This window comes from Carex rostrata, chromosome 2, assembly GCF_964058835.1.
Source record: "Carex rostrata chromosome 2, lpCarRost1.2, whole genome shotgun sequence".
Taxonomy (NCBI): domain Eukaryota; kingdom Viridiplantae; phylum Streptophyta; class Magnoliopsida; order Poales; family Cyperaceae; genus Carex; species Carex rostrata.
Window position 1 is genome coordinate 10,652,838 of NC_135919.1, and position 20,485 is coordinate 10,673,322.

A 20,485-nucleotide genomic window follows, 5' to 3' on the forward strand; every position below is an offset into this window, starting at 1 on the left:
AACGTTCAAAGACTTTTCTCGAGTCACTGACAATATTTTCTCTTACAAGAAAAATCATTATCTAAAAATTAAATCCAGATCTCAGTCGATCATTATAGACTTTCGAAGGGTCATATGAGAAAATTTGCCAAAGATAAATCTGAAAAAAGATTCATACAAGCAGATGTTACGAATTCTTTTACTATAAACATGGCGAAATTTCATTGGATTTATCTTCGTCGCAAACAGCAAAATCCACGTAATCACTGTCCTTATACCCAACCAAAACACGCCACGTGAGCAAAAAATTACTAGTGTGTAAATGCTGCGCGTGGTAGAAGATCCGCAAAGAAGAACTAAAACAGTACAGCTGGAGAAATAAACGCTGACCCATACGACCCCCTTTCTCATCCTTGTCTCTCGCGTCAAAACCAGATAACCTGATCGAGGATCTGAACTGGTAGATCTGGTTAATGCTCTCATTTTTCGATCTTCGCTTTTAAGTTTTTGTTTGAAAGTTTTAACCTTTCTCTTCTTCTGTAAATTTTTAGAAGCAAAGAGAAGCTTATCCTGACCTTCTCCGTTGGGTCTCGCCATGGCGGATCAATTCGGCCATTTCGATGCTGGGGTACGTCTCTCCAACTTACCCAGTTCTAATGTTTACAATAATTGTTCTCCTAGTCAGTAAATTTTTGCAATTTTAAGGTAGATTAAAGTTCTATTGTACCAGTATTGCATGTAATTGGTGAAGATGGATCCTTTAATTCTACATAAATTTGCTTAGATTACCAATGAATTTCAGTAATTAGGCAGCTATTTAATGGATCAAAGGGCTTCCGAGACCGATCAAGTTGCAATTCAGAACCGGGATGCCAATCTATTTTATTGTATAGAAACTACATTTAGTCAAAATCATATTCCTACCTAAGCAGTTGGTCAATAATGTCTGTCAATACTTATTTGTCCTTTCGATCGTAGCATAATTGTAAATGCTAAAAAACATAGTTCAGCTTGCAAATATTATGAACAAAAGCTGCTCAATTTCAAGGCTACAAATTAATTTAAACTGTACATTTGATTCTGATTGCTGGCTGCTTGCTTCCACTACTTGTTAGAATGGGAGTGTAGTCGATGCAATAAAATCATGCTAATATTGTAATTAGAAAGATTGCTAGGTTATTACTTGTTATGCTTACTGTTATCTTCCGTATACTTAAAAGAGTTCACTGCTGCTTAATTCATATTTTAAGAGTCTTCAATGCTTTATTAATAGTGATTTAAAAAACTGGTGACTCATGCCATGATAGGATATAGTAATTTTGAACGAAAAGAATCTGCTGAACAGCATGTAGTATTCCGTATTTATTTTCCTTTTGATTTGCGCCTAGATTATGATATATAAGTAAAGGGTAAGGCTACGGTGCTATGGGTTGCATAGAGGGCTACGGTGCTACGGTTCAATATTTGAGTTTTCAAAATCCTAACGGTCGATCCGAACCGTTCATCTTGTTCTTCGTATTAATATGTGTTTGGAGACCAAATTTTATATTTTTTGGAATTTTTTTACTAATTTTTTAGATAGGTAGAAAATCACTTGATCTAAAAAATTCTTCACCATTCAGATATTTTATTAAATAGTAAAAAATTTCCAAAAAATGTAAAATTTGGTCTCCAAACACATTAATATGGAGAACAAGATGAACGGTTCAGATTGACCGTTAGGATTTTGAAAACTCGAATATTGAGCCGTAGCACCGTAGCCCTTTATGCAACCCATAGCACCGTAGCCTTACCCATAAGTAAATATATATTGTTTCATTTTTATCTTCGAAGCAAAAGTTCAGATTGATCTTTAATCTGAAGCTAGTTGTTGAGCGCTTGTATGAATTGTATTATATTTTCACTGCTTGTGCACGATTGTGGACCTTCTTTATCGATATATCAGGACTGGCCAGTTGCAAGTATAGTCAATTTTTCATGAACTATTGCTGTCCTGTTCTAGTATTATATCTTTACTAAATTGTGGTCATACCATATCCTTACTAAATTATGTTGTATTTATTTTCACTCTTTTGAATCCTAATTTTTTCATGTGTCAACAATTGCAGGGTAATGTCATAATTGAGGAGGCAAAGAAGGGCCTAAACCCTGCTATGGTGGTGTTGCTCATAGTCAGTACAGTTCTCATTCTCTTTCTTGTGGGAAACTATGCACTTTACACTTACGCACAAAGGACGCTTCCACCAAAAAAGAAGAAGCCTGTTTCCAAGAAGAAATTGAAGAGGGAGAAGCTCAAGCAAGGTGTGGCTCCTCCTGGCGAGTAAATTAGGAAGAAAAAGAAAAGAGAAGCCCTTTTTGATGCAATATATTTAAATTTGAAGGGGTTATTGGCTTTGGGAATTTCCATGAGATAAGAGAAGAACTTTGGTTTGCGGTAGGTAGACTCTAGTTGCAACCTCCTTTTTTTCACCAAAATTGTTCTGTTGTGTGTTATGTGCTTGTTTCTGTAATTTAGTGTGTGAACTAGATAATCTCTGTGACTAATTTTCTCTTTTTAAAAAAAGGAACCTAATAACTCCGATTCCATTTGGTTTGCATATTCAATTCTTTTAATAATAATAATAATATATTTGGATAAAGTTGATTTTTACATCTAAGAAAACATATTGCAAACAAATAAAAGGAGTGGGGTATGGTCCGATAGGCATCGGATTGATTTATGCAATTGATATGCACAAATCTTAAAGTTGTTTATGCGAATTTTGATGCAGATCATATGGCTCTAATTTGACATCAGACTGATTTAGTCCAATGCTCAATGGACGGTCCCCAATTCCCAAACAAAAACAAGAAATAGGAACTAGGAAGTCTTTCAACAATATGTCCTGATGCCAATACCAGCTGATCAAAACTGTCAAAACTGGTACCAGTAGTATGATCTCATTTCTTTTTTTTGAAATTGCTTGGTAGTGGCTACCAAATTTATCATTTCAAAGCCCATAAAACCTCTTGACTTTATTCCGGAGTATACATCAACGTGCATCCACACAACAGACAAAAATCTTAAAAATGGTAAGATGTAACAAACTATGCACTTCAGCTCCTTTTGTTGGGCCAATTTGAATTACGTTCCAATTGATGGCTCTTTACATTTTGTTTTCATCTCCCTTGTACGATGTAAACTATAGTTATGATCGAAGCTCTTATCTTTTTATTGGGTTAACTGTTTATATCTTTTCAGTTAGCCGATATTTTTTTTTAATATAAAAGTGGGGTAGACTTACCGATTTCATTAAGAAACCCAAAAATACATTGTCTGGTACCAAACATGTGGTACACTGTTACAAGAAGTTATAAAAGCTAAACAACTACCTAATACAATAGATGCTAAAGTTCAAGGAAGTTTGACTACATATACAAAAAACATAAAGATAACAACTAGTTATAGCCGATAATTGGTCCAACAAATTATTATAAACTTCAATGTAAAGTAATATATTTTCCTTGTTAATTCCAGACTGTTGATAGCCATGCTGTAGTTCTCTTATTTGCTAGTGCGTAATAATATAGGCTTTTGCACTCAAAAGGAGGATGATACTGATAAGTATTTAATTAGAGGAGAAGAGAGAGCATTTGTTGTTTGTCAGAGCTGCTTGACATTGTCACCGGTTGCTCTGCGATAGTTGCAGCAGGAAGAACAAGAGGACAAATCCGTACTTTCGCACCATCAAATTCAATTATCACCAAGCGCTTCCAATTAAAAGAGGTGAGAATTCTGAATCGAAGATGAAGAGAGATTTTGATCAGGGAACAGACTCCAACTGGACTGGTATGGACCCCCTTTTGGAAGAACCAACCAACTAGGCTTTACCAGTATTAAATTAAAATACCAACCGCATCGATATGCACTTGTAAGTGCTCCATAGACTATAATACCGGTTTGCATCGTCATGATGACTATTGATAGCATCAAAATATTAATGAAATAAACATATTCACCAGATTTGAGGTTGTTTTTAGATTAATTCATTGGATATTTGTACAAATTGCAATAACTTAAACAGGGGAGAAGGTTCTGGTATCTACATGTGATGCACTTTCATATAGTAGTCAAACATATATTATATACCACATACCAAATCTAACATACACAATTGAACCAATAATAGCACCTCGGTTGAAACAACTCTAGAACTAGAAGAATCAAAGGCAAACCGACCTCTATTAAATCTCATGCCAAGAATTCTCCTGTTTGTACTATTTAATCATCAATCAAGGAATTCAATTATATACCCAATATGATGCAATTACCTGTCAAATCAATGACTTATACTAATACTACCATATAAATACACTATCTATTGCGATTCTTAGAACATTCTCTATCATAAAATAGGCTTAGGTTCATGCACCTTTGTTTCTCTTAGAGTGGACTTGTATCAGAAAATATTATCTTGGGTTTAAATTTAATTTATCAATGGCCATATATGCATGTGAGAGCAACAGGTTCCACATGGGTGTTGTACCAGCTTTCTATTTTCCAAGCTTTAATTGGAGAAAATTTGGATATATGAAATTGTTAATTTCTGGTTCACCACCTGTCTGCCTCGTTTTTGTTAGATTGTCAGGTATCTCTTTACTGGTGCATCCCAAATTTCAACTACTTATTGAAGTTGATGTTTTCTCTGTTATATTTTCAAACTCCAGATGAGACAAAACTGATATATATTAGTCAAAATTTTAATTTTTTTTATTATGTTAAATCATTTATATATATTATTTGTATTTATTTTTATAGGCTATCTTTATAATCTTCTTTTACCAACTAATTAATCAACCCAAACAAATGACATTGATTGCTTTCTAACAAAAAATTAGGGTGACATTAAGGAAGCACCAAGAATAATATATTTATTTCTTAACAAACAATTGATTTTCTTTTAGAATTTGAAGGGCCTTTCTGAGATGTACCACATGGTCTGTTTGTTCTTGCTATAAATTTAGATGTCATTAAATTCGTCATATTTTTATGTCTATTTAAAATAATATGTTTGATGTATCTAAACTTCTAAAGTAATATATTTTCCAAAATCAAGACAAATAGGTGATTTTGTACTGCATAAATAATTAAAGGTGAGTATAGTGCAGTACTGATGTTGCGGATTAAAGCCTCAAAGGTCACAAGATCTGAGAATCAGGTTTTAATCTAGTGGAAAAGACACAGTCCTTATATGAAAAGTTATAGATTCGAAACTTACAAAGTGAAGAAATCATATGTAATATAAACATGAGTTTAAAAAAAATTGGTAGGTTAGATTTCCACATTTTATTTCAGAAAAATATGGCAAGATCTAACTCGACTAAAAGAACTCATCCGACCCGATACATCCTTTTTAAAAAAAAAAATCAAACTAATTCGAACCAGGTCCGACACAAGATCAAAACATATTGAAAAGTTGGATGACCTGAAAACCAACTCGACCTGACCTAACCCGAATGGACCCATGATCCGACAATTCGCCAAAGTCCCATGTCATCTGACCCAATCCGACTTGAACATCATTAATTAGGCTCGTATGATATGTCACTTTAAAAATAACAAATCTCACTTAATTCGAAGAATCCGCCTATATCCAATCCGAATCCAAATCCGATTTTAACTTTTGAAGAAGTCAAACTGGCTGAATCCAACGTACCCAGCCTGCCCGGGACTCAGACATGATCCAAAACTAAATAATCCGACCCATGATCCCACAGTTATTAGAAGTCAAATTAACTAACCCAATCCGACCCGAACTCGACCAGAGAATACCATTTTTTATAAAACCTTGACAACGGCCGCCAAGCAAACATAATATTTTATTAAATAAAAATAAAATTACATCCATTATAACAATTTACAAACATCACAACATCATTCAAAATAGAAAAAAACAACATCACAACTCACAACACATCAACATCTAATATCTATCAACAACATCAGCATCTAATAACACATCACAATGGTAACAACACATCAACATCTAATATCTATCAACAACATCAACATCTAATAACACATCACAACGCTAATATATAACACGTCGCTTCAAATGGTCGTCAATCTTCTCTCTTATCTTCTTGCTCTCCGCTACATGTTAGCAACACAAAGGTGGAGAAACATCTTTTTTTTTTTTTTTTGGGGGGGGGGCAAGGAGCGGGGAGCGGGTTTAGTGATGACGAAGGAGTGAGGTTGGGAGACAGCTAAAGAAGGTGGCTACCGGAGAAGACTGAGAAAAGAGAGGCGGAGGGGCTACACCTCTTTTCTTTAACTTTTTCTTTCGCTGGAGCTTGGATGCAAAAAGAAAATCGGAGTGAAGAGATGGTCAGAGCTTCATCGAAAAAGAGAGAGATGAAGACAGAGACGGAGAGAGGCACGAGGGATGGTTGTCAATGGACTGGTGGAAGAGAAGGTAGAAAAAAATGATGACAACTAGAGTTCTCCTTCCTCCTCTCTTGCTCTACAGTTAATAGTTTCACCGTGCACCTCTATTGTTAAAAACAATAGTACAATAAATTGAAAACTTTGAAATAATTTATTTATAGATAGTGCAACAAAAGAATTTGCATTCATAATTACAATATTTATAGTTTGTTTACAGAAGAGAAAATTTAAATATCGATATGCGAGGAAATAAGACGCAACTCTCCAGACTCGCAATATATATATAATTAAAGAGAGAATGACGAGAAAGATGTTTAAATTAAATTAAAGGAGGGAAATCAACATAAATACGTAATTTGAAGAAGTCACACAAACAAAAATTATGATATTGATTTTTAAGATATAAATTGGCTATTTAATTTTGCGACATTGACTAACAAAGTCTTAGGCTTGATCACGTTGTTCTTAAATCTTATTTTATTGGAGCTTAAGAATTTATATTGTGCATCTGGATGCCAATCAAAATATTACAAAATAAACTAGATTTATTTTTACTAAAGAGCTCGAATGTATAACACATAATTTTATGTCTGCTTGCTCTTTGAAATTCAAAACAAGAAATTTAATTTATCACTGAACTTTTATTTACATCATACTAGTCTTTAAACATTCGATAAAAAAAAATTAGCAATTTAAAAAAAAACCTAAATTAACCATAAATTCTAAACACATTTTAAAGTTTTTATTTTTTATTTTCAACTTTATTTAATGGAGCGGCAAACTAAACAGATGGAATTATTTTTCGATCGCATTAAATTATGATATTGACCACTTTCAAATTCAACACGATATAATTCATCAGAATAATTGATATTGTAATTTGATCATCAGAATTTGAAGTATTATCGAGTTTCCATTAAAAGGCTAAAAGCAAGCTTTCATCATATATGTCAGGTTATATACTGTATCAGGTTTAAATATTTCTATCAAAGAAAGATTTATATTCACACAACATTTTATGTTATTAACACAACATTATTTCAAAGAAAGTTTATATTTATACAACATTTTATGTCATTGACACATCAATAATCAAAGTTTTTAGTTGGTCGATGATTATATTTTTGCTTAATTACATGTTTTTCGAATAACACATTAATGTTTTTATTAATGTGCAGATTTTGTTCTTTCAATATATATATACGAGGAGGGATCTAAGTTACAACAAGCATTTTCTACATTTTCAAACTCCAAATTGACGATCCAAACCGTTAGATGTGATTTCTACAATAAAATGTGTTTGGAGACCAAATTTTACATTTTTTGGAATTTTTTTACTATTTATTAAGATGGGTACAAAAACTAGTCAAATTCAGACCATTGAATTTTGTACCCATCTTAATAAATAGTAAAAAAATTTCAAAAAATGTAAAATTTGGTCTCCAAGCACATTTTATTGTATATCACATCTAACGGTTTGGATCGACGATTTTAAGTTTAAAAATGTAGAAAATACTTGTTATAACTTGATCCCTCCTCTATATATATATCCAGTTAAAATTGAGAAAGATTATTTTTTAAAATCAAGATGGCTTTAATTGAAATCAACTTTGATTATTATAAATGTTCGATACAAACTCATATTCCATCACCACATCAATTGCTTTAAATCATGGCTATCCTGAACATAGTACATTACAAGTTATTGTGCCTTGAGAGATTCTACTTGAGTCTTCCCTCTTGGTCCATTCTTCCTTATATACATTCGGTATTCATCGAAAGTCATGGGACGATAAAGAGAGGGCCGCTCCGGTGTCACGAGCTCCTGAGCCGGTGCCAATGGCAGGTCGCTCCTCGGGTTGTAGAAAAATGCCATCGAAAGGCGCTCATTCATAGAATTTGTTAGAACACGATGCTCAACACTTTTAAACACAGAGTTACTCAAGACCTGTATATTGACAATTATATATATCAATTAATATATGCACATGAATAATTTTTGCAAGAAAGTTGAAATATTAAAGAGTTGCATAAATAAAACCTGTAAAATAAGATATTTGAACTTCAAGCAATGCATCAAAATTAAAAAAAATATAACTTGTATATTTGCATGAAGTTAAAATTAATAATATTGTTAATATCTTTATTCGGCTATTTCTAAGTTCAAACAAATAATATATCCCAATAAAATTCAAATGATTAATAATTTTGTTAATGGGAACCATATATATATATATATATATATATATATATATAACGAGGAGTTATATATCTGTTCCCTTTTAATATTCTTTCAGAGATCCCTTATTGCACAAGAGGGGTAAGGACATGTACACATGCACTGCCATTTGTTTTTTTTTTTTTTTTTTTTTCTGTGGACGGCGTGGCGTGTTATAATTAATTTACTATTTAGTCCTAAATGCCTATCAATCAATCCCAATATAGTAATGATATTTTTAAGTATATATGGACCAATGTGCAGTAGGTGTTATGTAGTTTCGACAAGTGGTATGCCTTCCAATTTATTTATTTATTTTTTTTATCTTCAAGGTAGAATTCATAGTCAATTTAGTTTATGCAGCATCAATGGTAGAAAGGATAATTGGTTTTGACAATTCTTGTTTTGTTAGAGATATTTTTATGTTTCATTTAGGGGAATAATTTTTACAAATGTTTAATTTTATGTGTCATTTATTAAAATTGCTATCCTTTGTGTTACAAGAAAAACAATTTTATGCATCATAACATGGAGATAATGGCAGGCATGAATACAGGCATGTGCAAGGCAAGAATTGAAAAGAAAAAATGAGAAGTCAACGAGATCTATATATAATCTATGCATAGAAATAATGAAAAATCTTAATTTATTATGTAACATATATTATTATTAAGTTGTGTACTATTTCTAAAAATAAGTGTAATTTATGTCAAAATTTTAGTTTGTGCCATATATGTATCTATACAACAGCAGCAGCAGCAAAAATTTTAGTCCCAAACAAATTGGAGTAAGATAGAAATGAAATCTAACCGGAATCACAAAACCAAGATTAATAGTAATAAAATTAATTTTTGATATTAATGAGCTTTTAGACTTTTAATTAACAATATAAGTTGTTAAATATCATATACATAACATACAGTATATGTGCCACAAAAGATTATATCATTTGGACTTTATGTTAATTTCCATTAGAAACTTCAAAAATAATGGATAAGTACTTGTTGATTTATTTTGGCCATCTTTAATTTGATGCATGTCGAAATAAAATACAATAAAAATATTTTTTTTTTTGTGTAAGTAGTTAAAATGAATATAAAATATATCTAACGGCGGTATGAACCAAAAATTATTATAACCTTCTTCCTGCTATATTAATTGGATCCAAAAATATACGATGTATTTGAAAACTTCATTTTTTTTCAATAAAGATATATTGTAGCTAGCATCATGGAATTAATATAGGATATAACTAGCTAGGTAATTAGCAGTGATGATCGATGCAAAACTCTTTACCAACATAGATTGAAAATGAAATAAAACAACATAAATTAAGACATACATACATACATACATATAATATATATATATATATATATATATGGAGAGGGGAATTAACACTGACCTGAATTTGATCACCAATGTTTATAACCAATGCACCAGGTAGAGGTTGTACAGTGACCCATGCATCGCCTTTCCTCACTTGTAAGCCTCCAACTCGGTGATCCGCGAGTAGCACAGTCAATCCACCGGGGTCGGAATGTGGCGAGAGGCCGAGTGCTAGGTCAGGCTGGGGGCATTTTGGGTAATAGTTCACTCTGAGACATTCACCAGCACCACCACCTCCTCCAAATGCATTTTGCAAATAATCAACATCTAAGCCTAGGCTTATAGATAGCACCTTCATTAGAGTTTGACATAGTTTGGCCACCTCCCTTTCATATTCATTGGTAATCTCCCTGCAAAAATTTAATTTCATATTTCATGTATATATATATGAAGAAAAAATTAATGTTTCTAAAAGTATATATAATATATGGTTGTCACAACTGTTTGATTGTATTATATTATATATGGATCATTTGAATTAATATATTAAATTTGACAGTTTAAAACCAATGAATTTTTTTCGGGAACTGTCTAATTAATGTATGCTTATCAGGATCTTTTGACTAACTCATACAAAGAAAATTTAATAATAACCTTGATATATATATACGCTGAAAAAAATGCACAACGAACTATATATATATGATCAAGTTAAAGTACGTACAAAGGATATATATGCTGGCTATTTTAGTAAAGCAGTTGGTTGCAAACAAAATATATATGTAAATAAAACAACAGGGCCAGTACACAATCTAGATCTACACACATGCTCGTTAGAGATCATTTGAATTCCGGGTCATATGTAATTAATTAAGTTTCAAACTCATATATAGCAATTATATATAAGGATCAATACCTCAAGGAACATGGCTGCGCAGGCCAGTGCATCTCACGGCTTCGAACAGATGCCGGCTTGAGATTCAAAAAGTAATAATCTCCCCAATCAAGAATCGCACCCTTCTCGACCCCGAGTCGGCTTCCGTACCCCTCATACGTCTTAGGTGAATTCGCATACACCTGTTTTACCTTGATAGGTAGTTGAAAAAACGATCGCCACGTCTCTCGCATCCGTTCCATCAGCTCCACACTTACTCCATGGTTGACAACTTGGAAGAAGCCCCATTCCCGGCAGGCAGCTGAGATGGCTTGGATGGTGGCACGGCATCCCGCCACGTCATCCATCAGACCGCTCAGGTCAACTACAGGGATGCTGTGTTGGTTTTGCTTAGATGTAATTGACAGGGATGGTCGATCGGACGGGGGTTTGATGTATCGATTGGGGATGGTTGAAAGACCGCTCTCGGATAAGGATTGAACGCATACCACCGGCTCGGGCCAGTCTTGTAATAAGCTGTCCATTATTGAATGAAACCTTAATTTGAGATGAGATGGAAATGGAAGAAGGATATATAGAAGCAAAGGTGGAAGGTACGAGGTCCAGAAACGTGACTTAAAGCAGATTATAATGGTTGCCATGCTAGTTTCCACGGATATATATATATATAAAGGGTGGGCTTTGGGTGCTGGGGTTACAAAATATGAAAACGAATCTGCTGAAATTCTCATTTGTAAACCGTGTTTCTGAAATTCCTGCTTTTTTGAATCCCATCATCGATTTGTTTTAATATGCGTGCACACCAAAAACAGTTGTTTTGAGATGCGTGCATAAAAAAATTGGACGGTTGAATTTAGAATTCTAGAGATTTCAAAAACACTGTTCATGAATGAGAGATTTCAGCAGATTTCAATTCTACAAAATATGGGGGGGCTACAAAGGAAATTACTGTGGACATGGTCTATGATATATATTTTAAGGTGTCACATGCAAATTTTTATTTAGCTCTTCTTAATTATTTTGTTAGCAAAACTGTGGGTAAATAAAAAATTTAATTGTTTTTTTTTACCTTCTTTAACAAAGAGAATTAGTTTATAATAAATCGAATTACATTAAGATAAAAACGAATAATCTCTAATATGCTCTCTTTTCAAACCTATATATAGACTTATTTATAATAATAAAAACTAGCTATTATAGGAGTTTGCAAAATATGGTAAAACATCAGCAAGATTTATTTGAATTTCACTCTTTTCTATATTCATGATATTATTCTTTCTAATTAGCCTTTTTAATTAAATGTTAATATCTTGCAAAACTTGATCATGTTTTTTTTTTTCTGATTTATTATCGTTCTGATTAACTGCACCACTGAGAATTTATATGTCTGAGTAGACAATATCAAATAATGATTAGTAATTACTTTGTTAAAAAAATACAACATATTAATTTGAGGCATTTTATTAATTATTGGGTAAAACAATTAATTACTTCAGTTGCTATGATTTAAATCAATATGTGTTGATATTTTTTTAATAATTTCTAACAAACAAAATTTAAAAGAGTATAACAGATGAAAATAATATCTGATGAACTTATCTTATATATTGTGCATTACAAAATCACGAAATATACTTGACAACATTTTATTGTCAATAATAATATATAATGAGCTATTAAATTACTTTTTTTGTCATGGCAAGAAAAATTTGTAAGATTGAAGGAAACTGATAATATATACCAAATGTAACAAAAATAATACTGATATAGAACAATATGCTAAAGTAAAAGCAAAAGGAAGATGAAAAAAAGAATATATAAATCTTAAAAGAAAAGGAAGTAAAATTATGAATGACTTTCTAAATAAGACTTCAGTTTTGAATTAGTGCAACACTTAATGAAATATTGTATGCACAAAATATACACAGGCTCATAACAAATCAACTATGAATTAAATGTATAAATATAGTTAAAAGATATATCATTTAATAACATTGTGGGTAGGAACTAGGGGTGAAAACGGAGCGGATAGGCAACGGATAGTGATAAAATCATATCCATATTTTATTTTTAATTTTTCGAATACGGATACAGAGCGGATATCAAACAAATATTGATACAGGTCCTGTAACGCTACAGAATTTACGTAATAAAATTCTATAGACAAATTAAAATTTCATAAGCACAATAGAATAAAACTTAGGAGACTTCTAAATTTCAAACATACAGCTGTTAATATTTTAATCATTTATCATTCATACTAATTCGGATCTAAATGAAATTTAATACCTAAAAACCTAACCTCAAGATCTACAACATTCGTTTAGAAACTTATCCCAAATTCTGAATGTAAAATTCTCCATAGATTTCCAAAGTCAGTAAACAATGCTGTTCTGGAACTGCATACCCTTGTCGACTATTTTATTAATTCCTCTTCACCAAGGTTCTAAATAGCGATTATAGCGGCATAGCGGGGAGATAAAAAAAAATCTATTGCGAATAGCGTAGCTATAGCGAAAGCTATCATACATAGCGATTTTTACTTTTCAAATTTTATATTTTATATTTATACTAATTATCAACATAATGAGAATTGAGGTAACAACTAAATGACAACTAATCTAAATCTATACTTTTTATCAATTACGCAAATAACAAGAGAATTTTTTTTAAAAAAAGTTACATTATTTAATAGTTCATACTTCATATAGTATTACATAATATAATATATGAAGAGCAGCTAATTTTATAGGTAAATGAAGTCAATATACATATTTAAACATTTTATATATAATAATAATAATAATAATAATCAAAATTAGCTTTCAATTGAAATGAATGATAATAATTTTGCAAATGAATACTATGTTGGGGTTTACGGTGCTGTAACCAAAACCCGTTTAGGCTTAAGTTGCGGAATGACCGTAGAACAAAAATTTCTACAGCCAACTTAAGCTCAGGATTAAACGGGGTATGTCAGGAAACTTTCCAAGGCTGTCCAGCTTCAGTATTCCTTTGTCATCAAAACCCAATTTAATCCTTTTACAGATCTACTCCATGATTGATTTCTAAAACATTAATCTACTTACCAATTAAATAGATTAATATAGCATATTTATACCTTGTTTCCAAATCACAGTTGGAATGCAGACCGAGCGAGTAGAGCCTCACCAGGGAAGGAATCGACTCGGAGTATCACACGTGTGATACCTCTATCGGTTATCCACCAGGACTAACCAGAGAGAGGTTTATTTCTTCTGCCAGAAATATCGTAAACCGCGGAATTCTGCAAAAATACTATTCACGGAAAAAAGACGAAAACCCGTAAACACGAATTTTCGGTTGCTCAGTTTCATCAATATGCAAAACTGACATACCGCGAAATTCGGTAAAACACTATTCATCGATCCCGTAAATATACTTCACAACAACTCGCAAGATTATACGTCAACTACGTATAACTTTCTTTTCTCAACCGAAACACTATTTGGGAGAGAAACCGAGAAAGAGAGAAAATACCGATCTGTTTCGACACGAAACGGTATGAGTGAATTAGCGATTTTTCTCTCTACCCCTCCACCCCTATTTATAGGGTTTAGGGTCGGTTGCCAAAAGACCAAAATGCCCTCCAAGTTCGGCCTATTTACAAGATATGTCATTGAATGGATAAGGATGACATGTCATGTGGATAAGATCGATGACATGTCATGCGGATAAGCACGAATCTGAAAAGACCCGAATGCCCTCGGCCCGAATACAAATAATATTCGTATAATTATTCTGAACAATTATATATATTTTTCTTGCGGTTGTTGTTTTGGTAATTTATACAATGTGTCCTGCACATTTATAAATTAACCGGTTAACTTTTATACAAGGTGTCACACACGTTTATAAATTAACCAATGTTTTTGCTTGTTATTTTTACATAACATTTATAATTTAATTATAACACGTATAATTAATTATAACCATCTTACTATTGATCATAACAAATTTATAATCAATCACAATAAGATTCTCCGATTAACTCCTATATGGTGTGACCCAATAGGATCTGTGTTATCTTGGTAAATAGAGTTAAAACTGTTTTAACTTCTATAATCATGAGCGGCATCTGGCAACACATCATGACCATCCAATTACACAGATGATGCTGTACTATACAATATCACGATCCAGTAAACAATTTACTTGTGTCTGTTCTTCTGTCTCATAGCTATCAGATCAGTTTCAAGGTAGATGTGTGTCATCCTTGCTAACTGAATCTTTTCTTGATCTTGAGCAGATTATCAAATATAATTACTCTTGTAATTATACCGCTAGCAGATAATCTAACTCTACCAAGGGGCCCAGTGATGCTATAGCTCGTATAGAGATACGAGGGACAAATAGTATTCTTGGTAAACTATCACTTCCTCAGCTAAGCTATACATATGGAAAAGCTACCGTTATGACTGCTTTTTACGGACAGCGGTAGATAACAATCACACATACATATTTCTCAGTGGGAACGATAAATACCTCATACTGTAGAACCTGACACTGAATGAAAACATAAATGACACGAACACAATTCTATTTAATGTTTCATTCGGGGTTTGTCAAATACCATGTTCCTAGAACATGTATCTATGTGATTAAAATGACATCTCGTGTCAGGTGGTTTGTAAAACTTAACCATCTTTTAATCCACATACTAACCTTATCGCTGTTATTAGTGTTCCTGCTAATTACCTTGGTCAGTGACCTTTTAAGAGTATATATTATCTATATTATGGAGTTTCCCAATTTCAGTCATGAACTCGAAATGATTCATAAATTCAATAATACTCAAGGCAACAAAATGATATATAAATAAACATTCAATTCATGAACAAAGCTTTATGATAATTTATCATATTATTGACTTCTAGATTATTACAAACTAACATACTATACGAAGAGCAATCAAAATGAAGAATTAATATTTGAAATATTTCTCGATATAGAATGAGAGAATAAATCACAAATAAAAATAGAAGCACATAGTTTGGTTTAGCATACTTATTGTAGAAGACCATGTAGCATTAGAAATAAGAATAGAAGTACAGAAGCCCATATAAATTGCAAAAAAATCCCATGTAGCATAGCGGTAATAGCGGTCGTAGCTAAGTTAGCGCACTTTTATCTTATAGCTTAGTGTTTATGGTTCGGAAAAGCTATAGCGCTGCTATAGCTAGCTATTTAGAACACTGCTCTTCACTGAAAATTCCTATTAAGGTGAAACCAGTTGTGTTAGAACCGTAATAGAAAAACCTACGACTCTTATGTTTTAACTTTTTCCAAATTCCAAACCTAAAATTCTAGTTATTTCAATCTTTGAAGACAAATATTAAAATAAAATTCTGTCATGGGCCCAAATCCGAATTTACAATATGTTGGCCCACTAAACCCAAGCCCAAAAATCACAAATCCTCTTCTAAACCTAACCCTACCCTATATAAAGCCCCCCTCTCCACAGCCACCCCCCTCTCTTTTCCCTTGCCCTAGCCGCCACTCCCTCTTTCTCTCTTTCGGCCACCACAATCCCCCGCACCTTCCTCAACCTCTAGGCTGCCACCCCCTCGGCCACCACCGCAGCCCCTTCCCCAAACCGAGACCCCTTCTTCTCTACTCCCAAGCCGTCACAGCAGCCTCTGTTGGGTTTCGAGGAACGATTCAAACCCATTTAATTAGCTTAAGCTGCGGAAAAAGTAAAACAAAAATTTTTACATCTAACTTAAGCTACGGATTAAATGAATCAAGAAGATTCGTTTAATCCTATTTACAGATCTACTCCATAATTGATTTCCTAAAGCATTAAATCTATTTACAAATTAAATAGATTAATATAACAATTTATACCTTGATTCCAAATCTCAGTTGGAATGCAGACCGAGCGAGTAGAGCCTCACCAGGGATGGAATCGACTCGCAGTATCACACGTGTGATACCTCTATTGGTTATCCACCAGGACTAACCGGAGAGCAATTTACTTCTTCTGCCAGAAATACCGTAAACCGCGGAATTCTGCAGAAATACTATTCACCGAAATAGGGACAGATTAAATATATTTAAGACTCCAAGTTATTCAGTTTCACTTAAAAAGCAAAACACGAAATACCGCAGAGTTTGCAAAAATATATTTTTCCGAATCTCGTAATAACCGAAATCAGGGAAGAGAGAAAAACCGATTAACAAAGTAATCAGATTAACATGTGAATTAGCAAATTTTCTCTCTACCCTCACCCCTCTATTTATAGTGTTTTGAGGAGGTTCGCAAAAGACCAAAATACCCCTCAAAACAAATCTATTTACCAAAAGCCCTTGACACCTCATCCTTTAATATGTGAAAAGACCAAAATACCCCTTCCACACCCTTCCACACTCTTCTCCATGTTTCTACACCCCTAAGGTGTCATGCAAGGTGGCATAGGTGTGAAATGACCATTTTGCCCTTGGCCCATTAAGGCATGAATAGTAAAAGGCTTTGATTTTGGGCTTTGACTTTGGGCCTTTAATTTTAATTAAGGCTTTGATTATTTTGGGCTTTTAAACCCATAATTCAAATCCATAATTAACAATTAAAATTCCAAATCATATATATATAATTGTCATGTACAATTATATTTCTTTTCGGTTATTGTTCGGTAACTTTTATACAACGTAACGTGTACGTTTATAAATTAACCGTTGTTTCTGCTTGTCATTCTAAATGACATGTATAATTTAATTATATCACGTATAATTAATTATAACCATCTTAATATTAATTATAATCAATTTATAATTAATCAGTAAGATTCTCCGAGTAGCTCCTATATGGTGTGACCCAATAGGATCTGTGTTATGTTGGTAAACAGAGTTAAGACTGTTTTAACTTCTGTTAGTCATGGGTGGCATCTGGCAACACATCATGACCATCCAATTACACAGATGATGCTGTACTGTACAATATCACGATCCAGTAAACAATTTACTTGTGTCAGTTCTTCTGTCTCATAGCTATCAGATCAGTTTTAAGGTAGATATGTGTCATCCTTGTTAACTGTATCTTTTCTTGATCTTGAGTAGATTATCAAATATAATTACTCTTGTAATTACACCGCATGCAGATAATCTAACTCTACCAAGGGGCCCAGTGATGCTATGGCTCGTATAGAGATACGAGGGACAAGTAGTATTCTTGGCAGACTATCACTTCCTCAGCTAAGTTATATATATGGAAATGCTACCGTTATGGCTGCTTTTTACGGACAGCGTTAGATAACACTTACTCATATATATTTCTTAGTGGGAACGATAAATACCTAATACTGTAGAACTTTGACACTGAATGAAAACATTAATGACACGAACACAATTCTATTTAATGTTTCATTCGGGGTCTGTCAAATACCATGTTCCTAGAACATGTATCTATGTGATTAAAATGACATCTCGTGTCAGGTGGTTTGTAAAACTTAACCATCTTTTAATCCACATACTAACCTTATAGCGGTAATTAGTGTTCCTGCTAATTACCTTGGTCAGTGACCTTTTAAGAGTATATATCATCTATATTATGGAGTTTCACAATTTCAGTCATGAACTCGAAATGATCCATAAATGCAATAATACTCAAGGCAACAAAATGATATATAAATAAACATTCAATTCATGAACAAAGCTTTATGATTAATTTATCGTATTATTGACTTCTAGATTATTACAAACTAACAGCCTCCACCTCAGATCCGAGCCCCACCCTCTCCTAGACCTGAAAACTCAAAGGTCTGAATCCCCTGCTGGATCCAAACTGACCAATCGGCTTCCGTATAGAACTGCCACCTGTACGTTCTGAATATGAATGAGACTTTCCACATGAGAATTGTAGTGCTCAAAGATACGGATGATTGAGCGCTGGATTCACCTCGATCCGAGTTTCCACCACCGAGATCTGTCCAAAACAGCGACTGCTGTCCATACTCAAACCAGAAAAACCGAGCTGAACTAGTCAGCCGAGTTCCACAGGGAACTGCACTCTGTACGTCTGAAATCTCAAGGACCTTTCAAGACGAAAGTTGTAGTGTGAGGGCTGGATTCACCCCGATCGGTGTCTCCATCCCTGAGAACAGTCCAAAACAGTGACTGTTGTGCGTACCGCTAGCTGCTGATCCGAAAATCCTCATTCTTATTTCGTTTTGCATTATAGAGAATCCGTAAACTCAAGGTAACTCAAAGATTTAGAACAAATAAATTACATTCGGATTTATTACATTCTATTCAAATAAAATAAGTAATTTAGGAAATTAGAACACATGAACTTGAGCATTATTAAATAGAAGTATGTTTAAAACTTAGGTTCGATTGTTGAAGAATTTAGAGACGTGAGAAACGATCAAGGAATCGCTAAGCTAACAGGTGCGGGTTTCATGGGCTTTTTGTAAAATACTTATTTCCTTGATATTTTATTTCATGATGCATACGTGTGAATTGATTGCATGTTGTGAATCGAACCTTCCGTAAATATTTTGGGTTAGACATCACTGGAAATCATAAATGGATAGGGTATTGTCTTGTTAACCAAAGATTTGCATATGGTTAATTGAACATAGTAGATACCTTGGGATTGTTGCATATCATGAAGCAAATGTGAATTGATGTTGAGTGATTAATTATGAGGTAACGCATCCACGGGTGATGGATGGTCAGTGAATTAATGATAAGATAACGCATCCACGGTTGATGGATAGTCAGTGAATTAACGCATCACAAACAAAGTGATGGTCAGTGATAACTGCTAGCAGGGTAAAAGTGCAAGATAACGCATCCACAGTTGATGGGTGGTCAGTGAATTAACGCATCACAAGCAAAGTGGTGGTCAGTGAATTAAAATAAAATAACGCATCCACGGTTGATGGATGGTCAGTGAACTAACGCATCACAAGCAAAGTGATAGTCAGTGAGTTATTGGTTATGAAAGTGGAAATGGTTTTATATTATGATGTATGGTGCATTTGTGAGCATGATTGCATGAGGATAGTATAGTTGCATTATGATTGTCAAATATGCATACTAGGTTAGTAGGATGGTCTCTTTAAATTTATAAATGTTGCATTCATGATAGAATTGCATCATAGGATGTATTTTTATTGTTGTTGAATGATTAAAGTAGCTTAGTAAAAGAATGATTTTACAAATTCCCGGGCTGGAACTAAATCCCGCACTAAGAGAATGTTCGATCTCTCACCCGTTCCACTTTTATGTGGGTTTTAGGTAATGAAGAAGAAGGGCTCGAGCAAGGTCGCGAGTGAGGTCAAGCGGAAGAATACAAATAGCCACTATTTATTTTTACTTTTGTACTTGAAAAATTGATACATTGGACAGGCATGACAGTAGTTGGTTTACTAGCCATGTCTATTCTGATCATTTCTATGTTATAAACTTGTTTTGATATTAAGATTTTTAAGAGTACATATGGCGTGACGACTGTGAACAAGGCGATTTTCAAGCGATCAGAGGCGATTTTACCAGTACACTGTGAACCTTTCGCACTGCAAACCTTTTCATCTTCCTTCTTTTCTTTTCCTTACTTTTCCCAGCTTTTCAGCTGCAAAATCTTTTCAACCGCCTC

General features: G+C 33.4%; 2 protein-coding genes and 1 long non-coding RNA gene across 3 annotated transcripts; 2 read left to right on the forward strand and 1 right to left on the reverse strand.

Annotated features, from left to right (window-relative positions):
* Positions 1-307: 307 nt before the first annotated feature.
* LOC144574259 (DNA-binding protein S1FA-like) lies at positions 308-2,563 on the forward strand. The gene is made up of 3 exons (XM_078324186.1): positions 308-439; positions 531-607; positions 2,088-2,563. The coding sequence occupies exons 2-3, from the start codon at positions 575-577 to the stop codon at positions 2,301-2,303; spliced, it is 249 nt and encodes an 82-aa protein (XP_078180312.1). The 5' UTR covers positions 308-439; positions 531-574; the 3' UTR covers positions 2,304-2,563.
* Positions 2,564-8,061: 5,498 nt separating this feature from the next.
* LOC144574241 (jasmonate-induced oxygenase 4-like) lies at positions 8,062-11,548 on the reverse strand. The gene is made up of 3 exons (XM_078324166.1): positions 10,870-11,548; positions 10,030-10,363; positions 8,062-8,354 (listed from the first exon to the last, which is right to left on the reverse strand). The coding sequence occupies exons 1-3, from the start codon at positions 11,487-11,489 to the stop codon at positions 8,109-8,111; spliced, it is 1,200 nt and encodes a 399-aa protein (XP_078180292.1). The 5' UTR covers positions 11,490-11,548; the 3' UTR covers positions 8,062-8,108.
* A 7,403-nt stretch (positions 11,549-18,951) lies between these two features.
* Positions 18,952-20,280, forward strand: LOC144567027 (uncharacterized). The gene is made up of 3 exons (XR_013515343.1): positions 18,952-19,081; positions 19,213-19,272; positions 20,128-20,280. It is a non-coding gene; the product is annotated as an uncharacterized LOC144567027 (long non-coding RNA).
* The last annotated feature ends 205 nt before the right edge of the window (positions 20,281-20,485 follow it).

Excerpts from the sequence above, each read along its gene's own strand:
- LOC144574259 (XM_078324186.1), top strand. The coding sequence starts at position 575 with ATGGCGGATCAATTCGGCCATTTCGATGCTGGG. Across the intron at positions 608-2,087 it reads TCGGCCATTTCGATGCTGGG|GGTAATGTCATAATTGAGGA; the intron begins GTACGTCTCTCC and ends CAACAATTGCAG.
- LOC144574241 (XM_078324166.1), bottom strand. The coding sequence starts at position 11,489 with ATGGCAACCATTATAATCTGCTTTAAGTCACGTTTCTGGACCTCGTAC. Across the intron at positions 10,364-10,869 it reads GCGCAGCCATGTTCCTTGAG|GGAGATTACCAATGAATATG; the intron begins GTATTGATCCTT and ends AAATTTTTGCAG. Across the intron at positions 8,355-10,029 it reads ACATTGGTGATCAAATTCAG|GTCTTGAGTAACTCTGTGTT; the intron begins GTCAGTGTTAAT and ends GTCAATATACAG.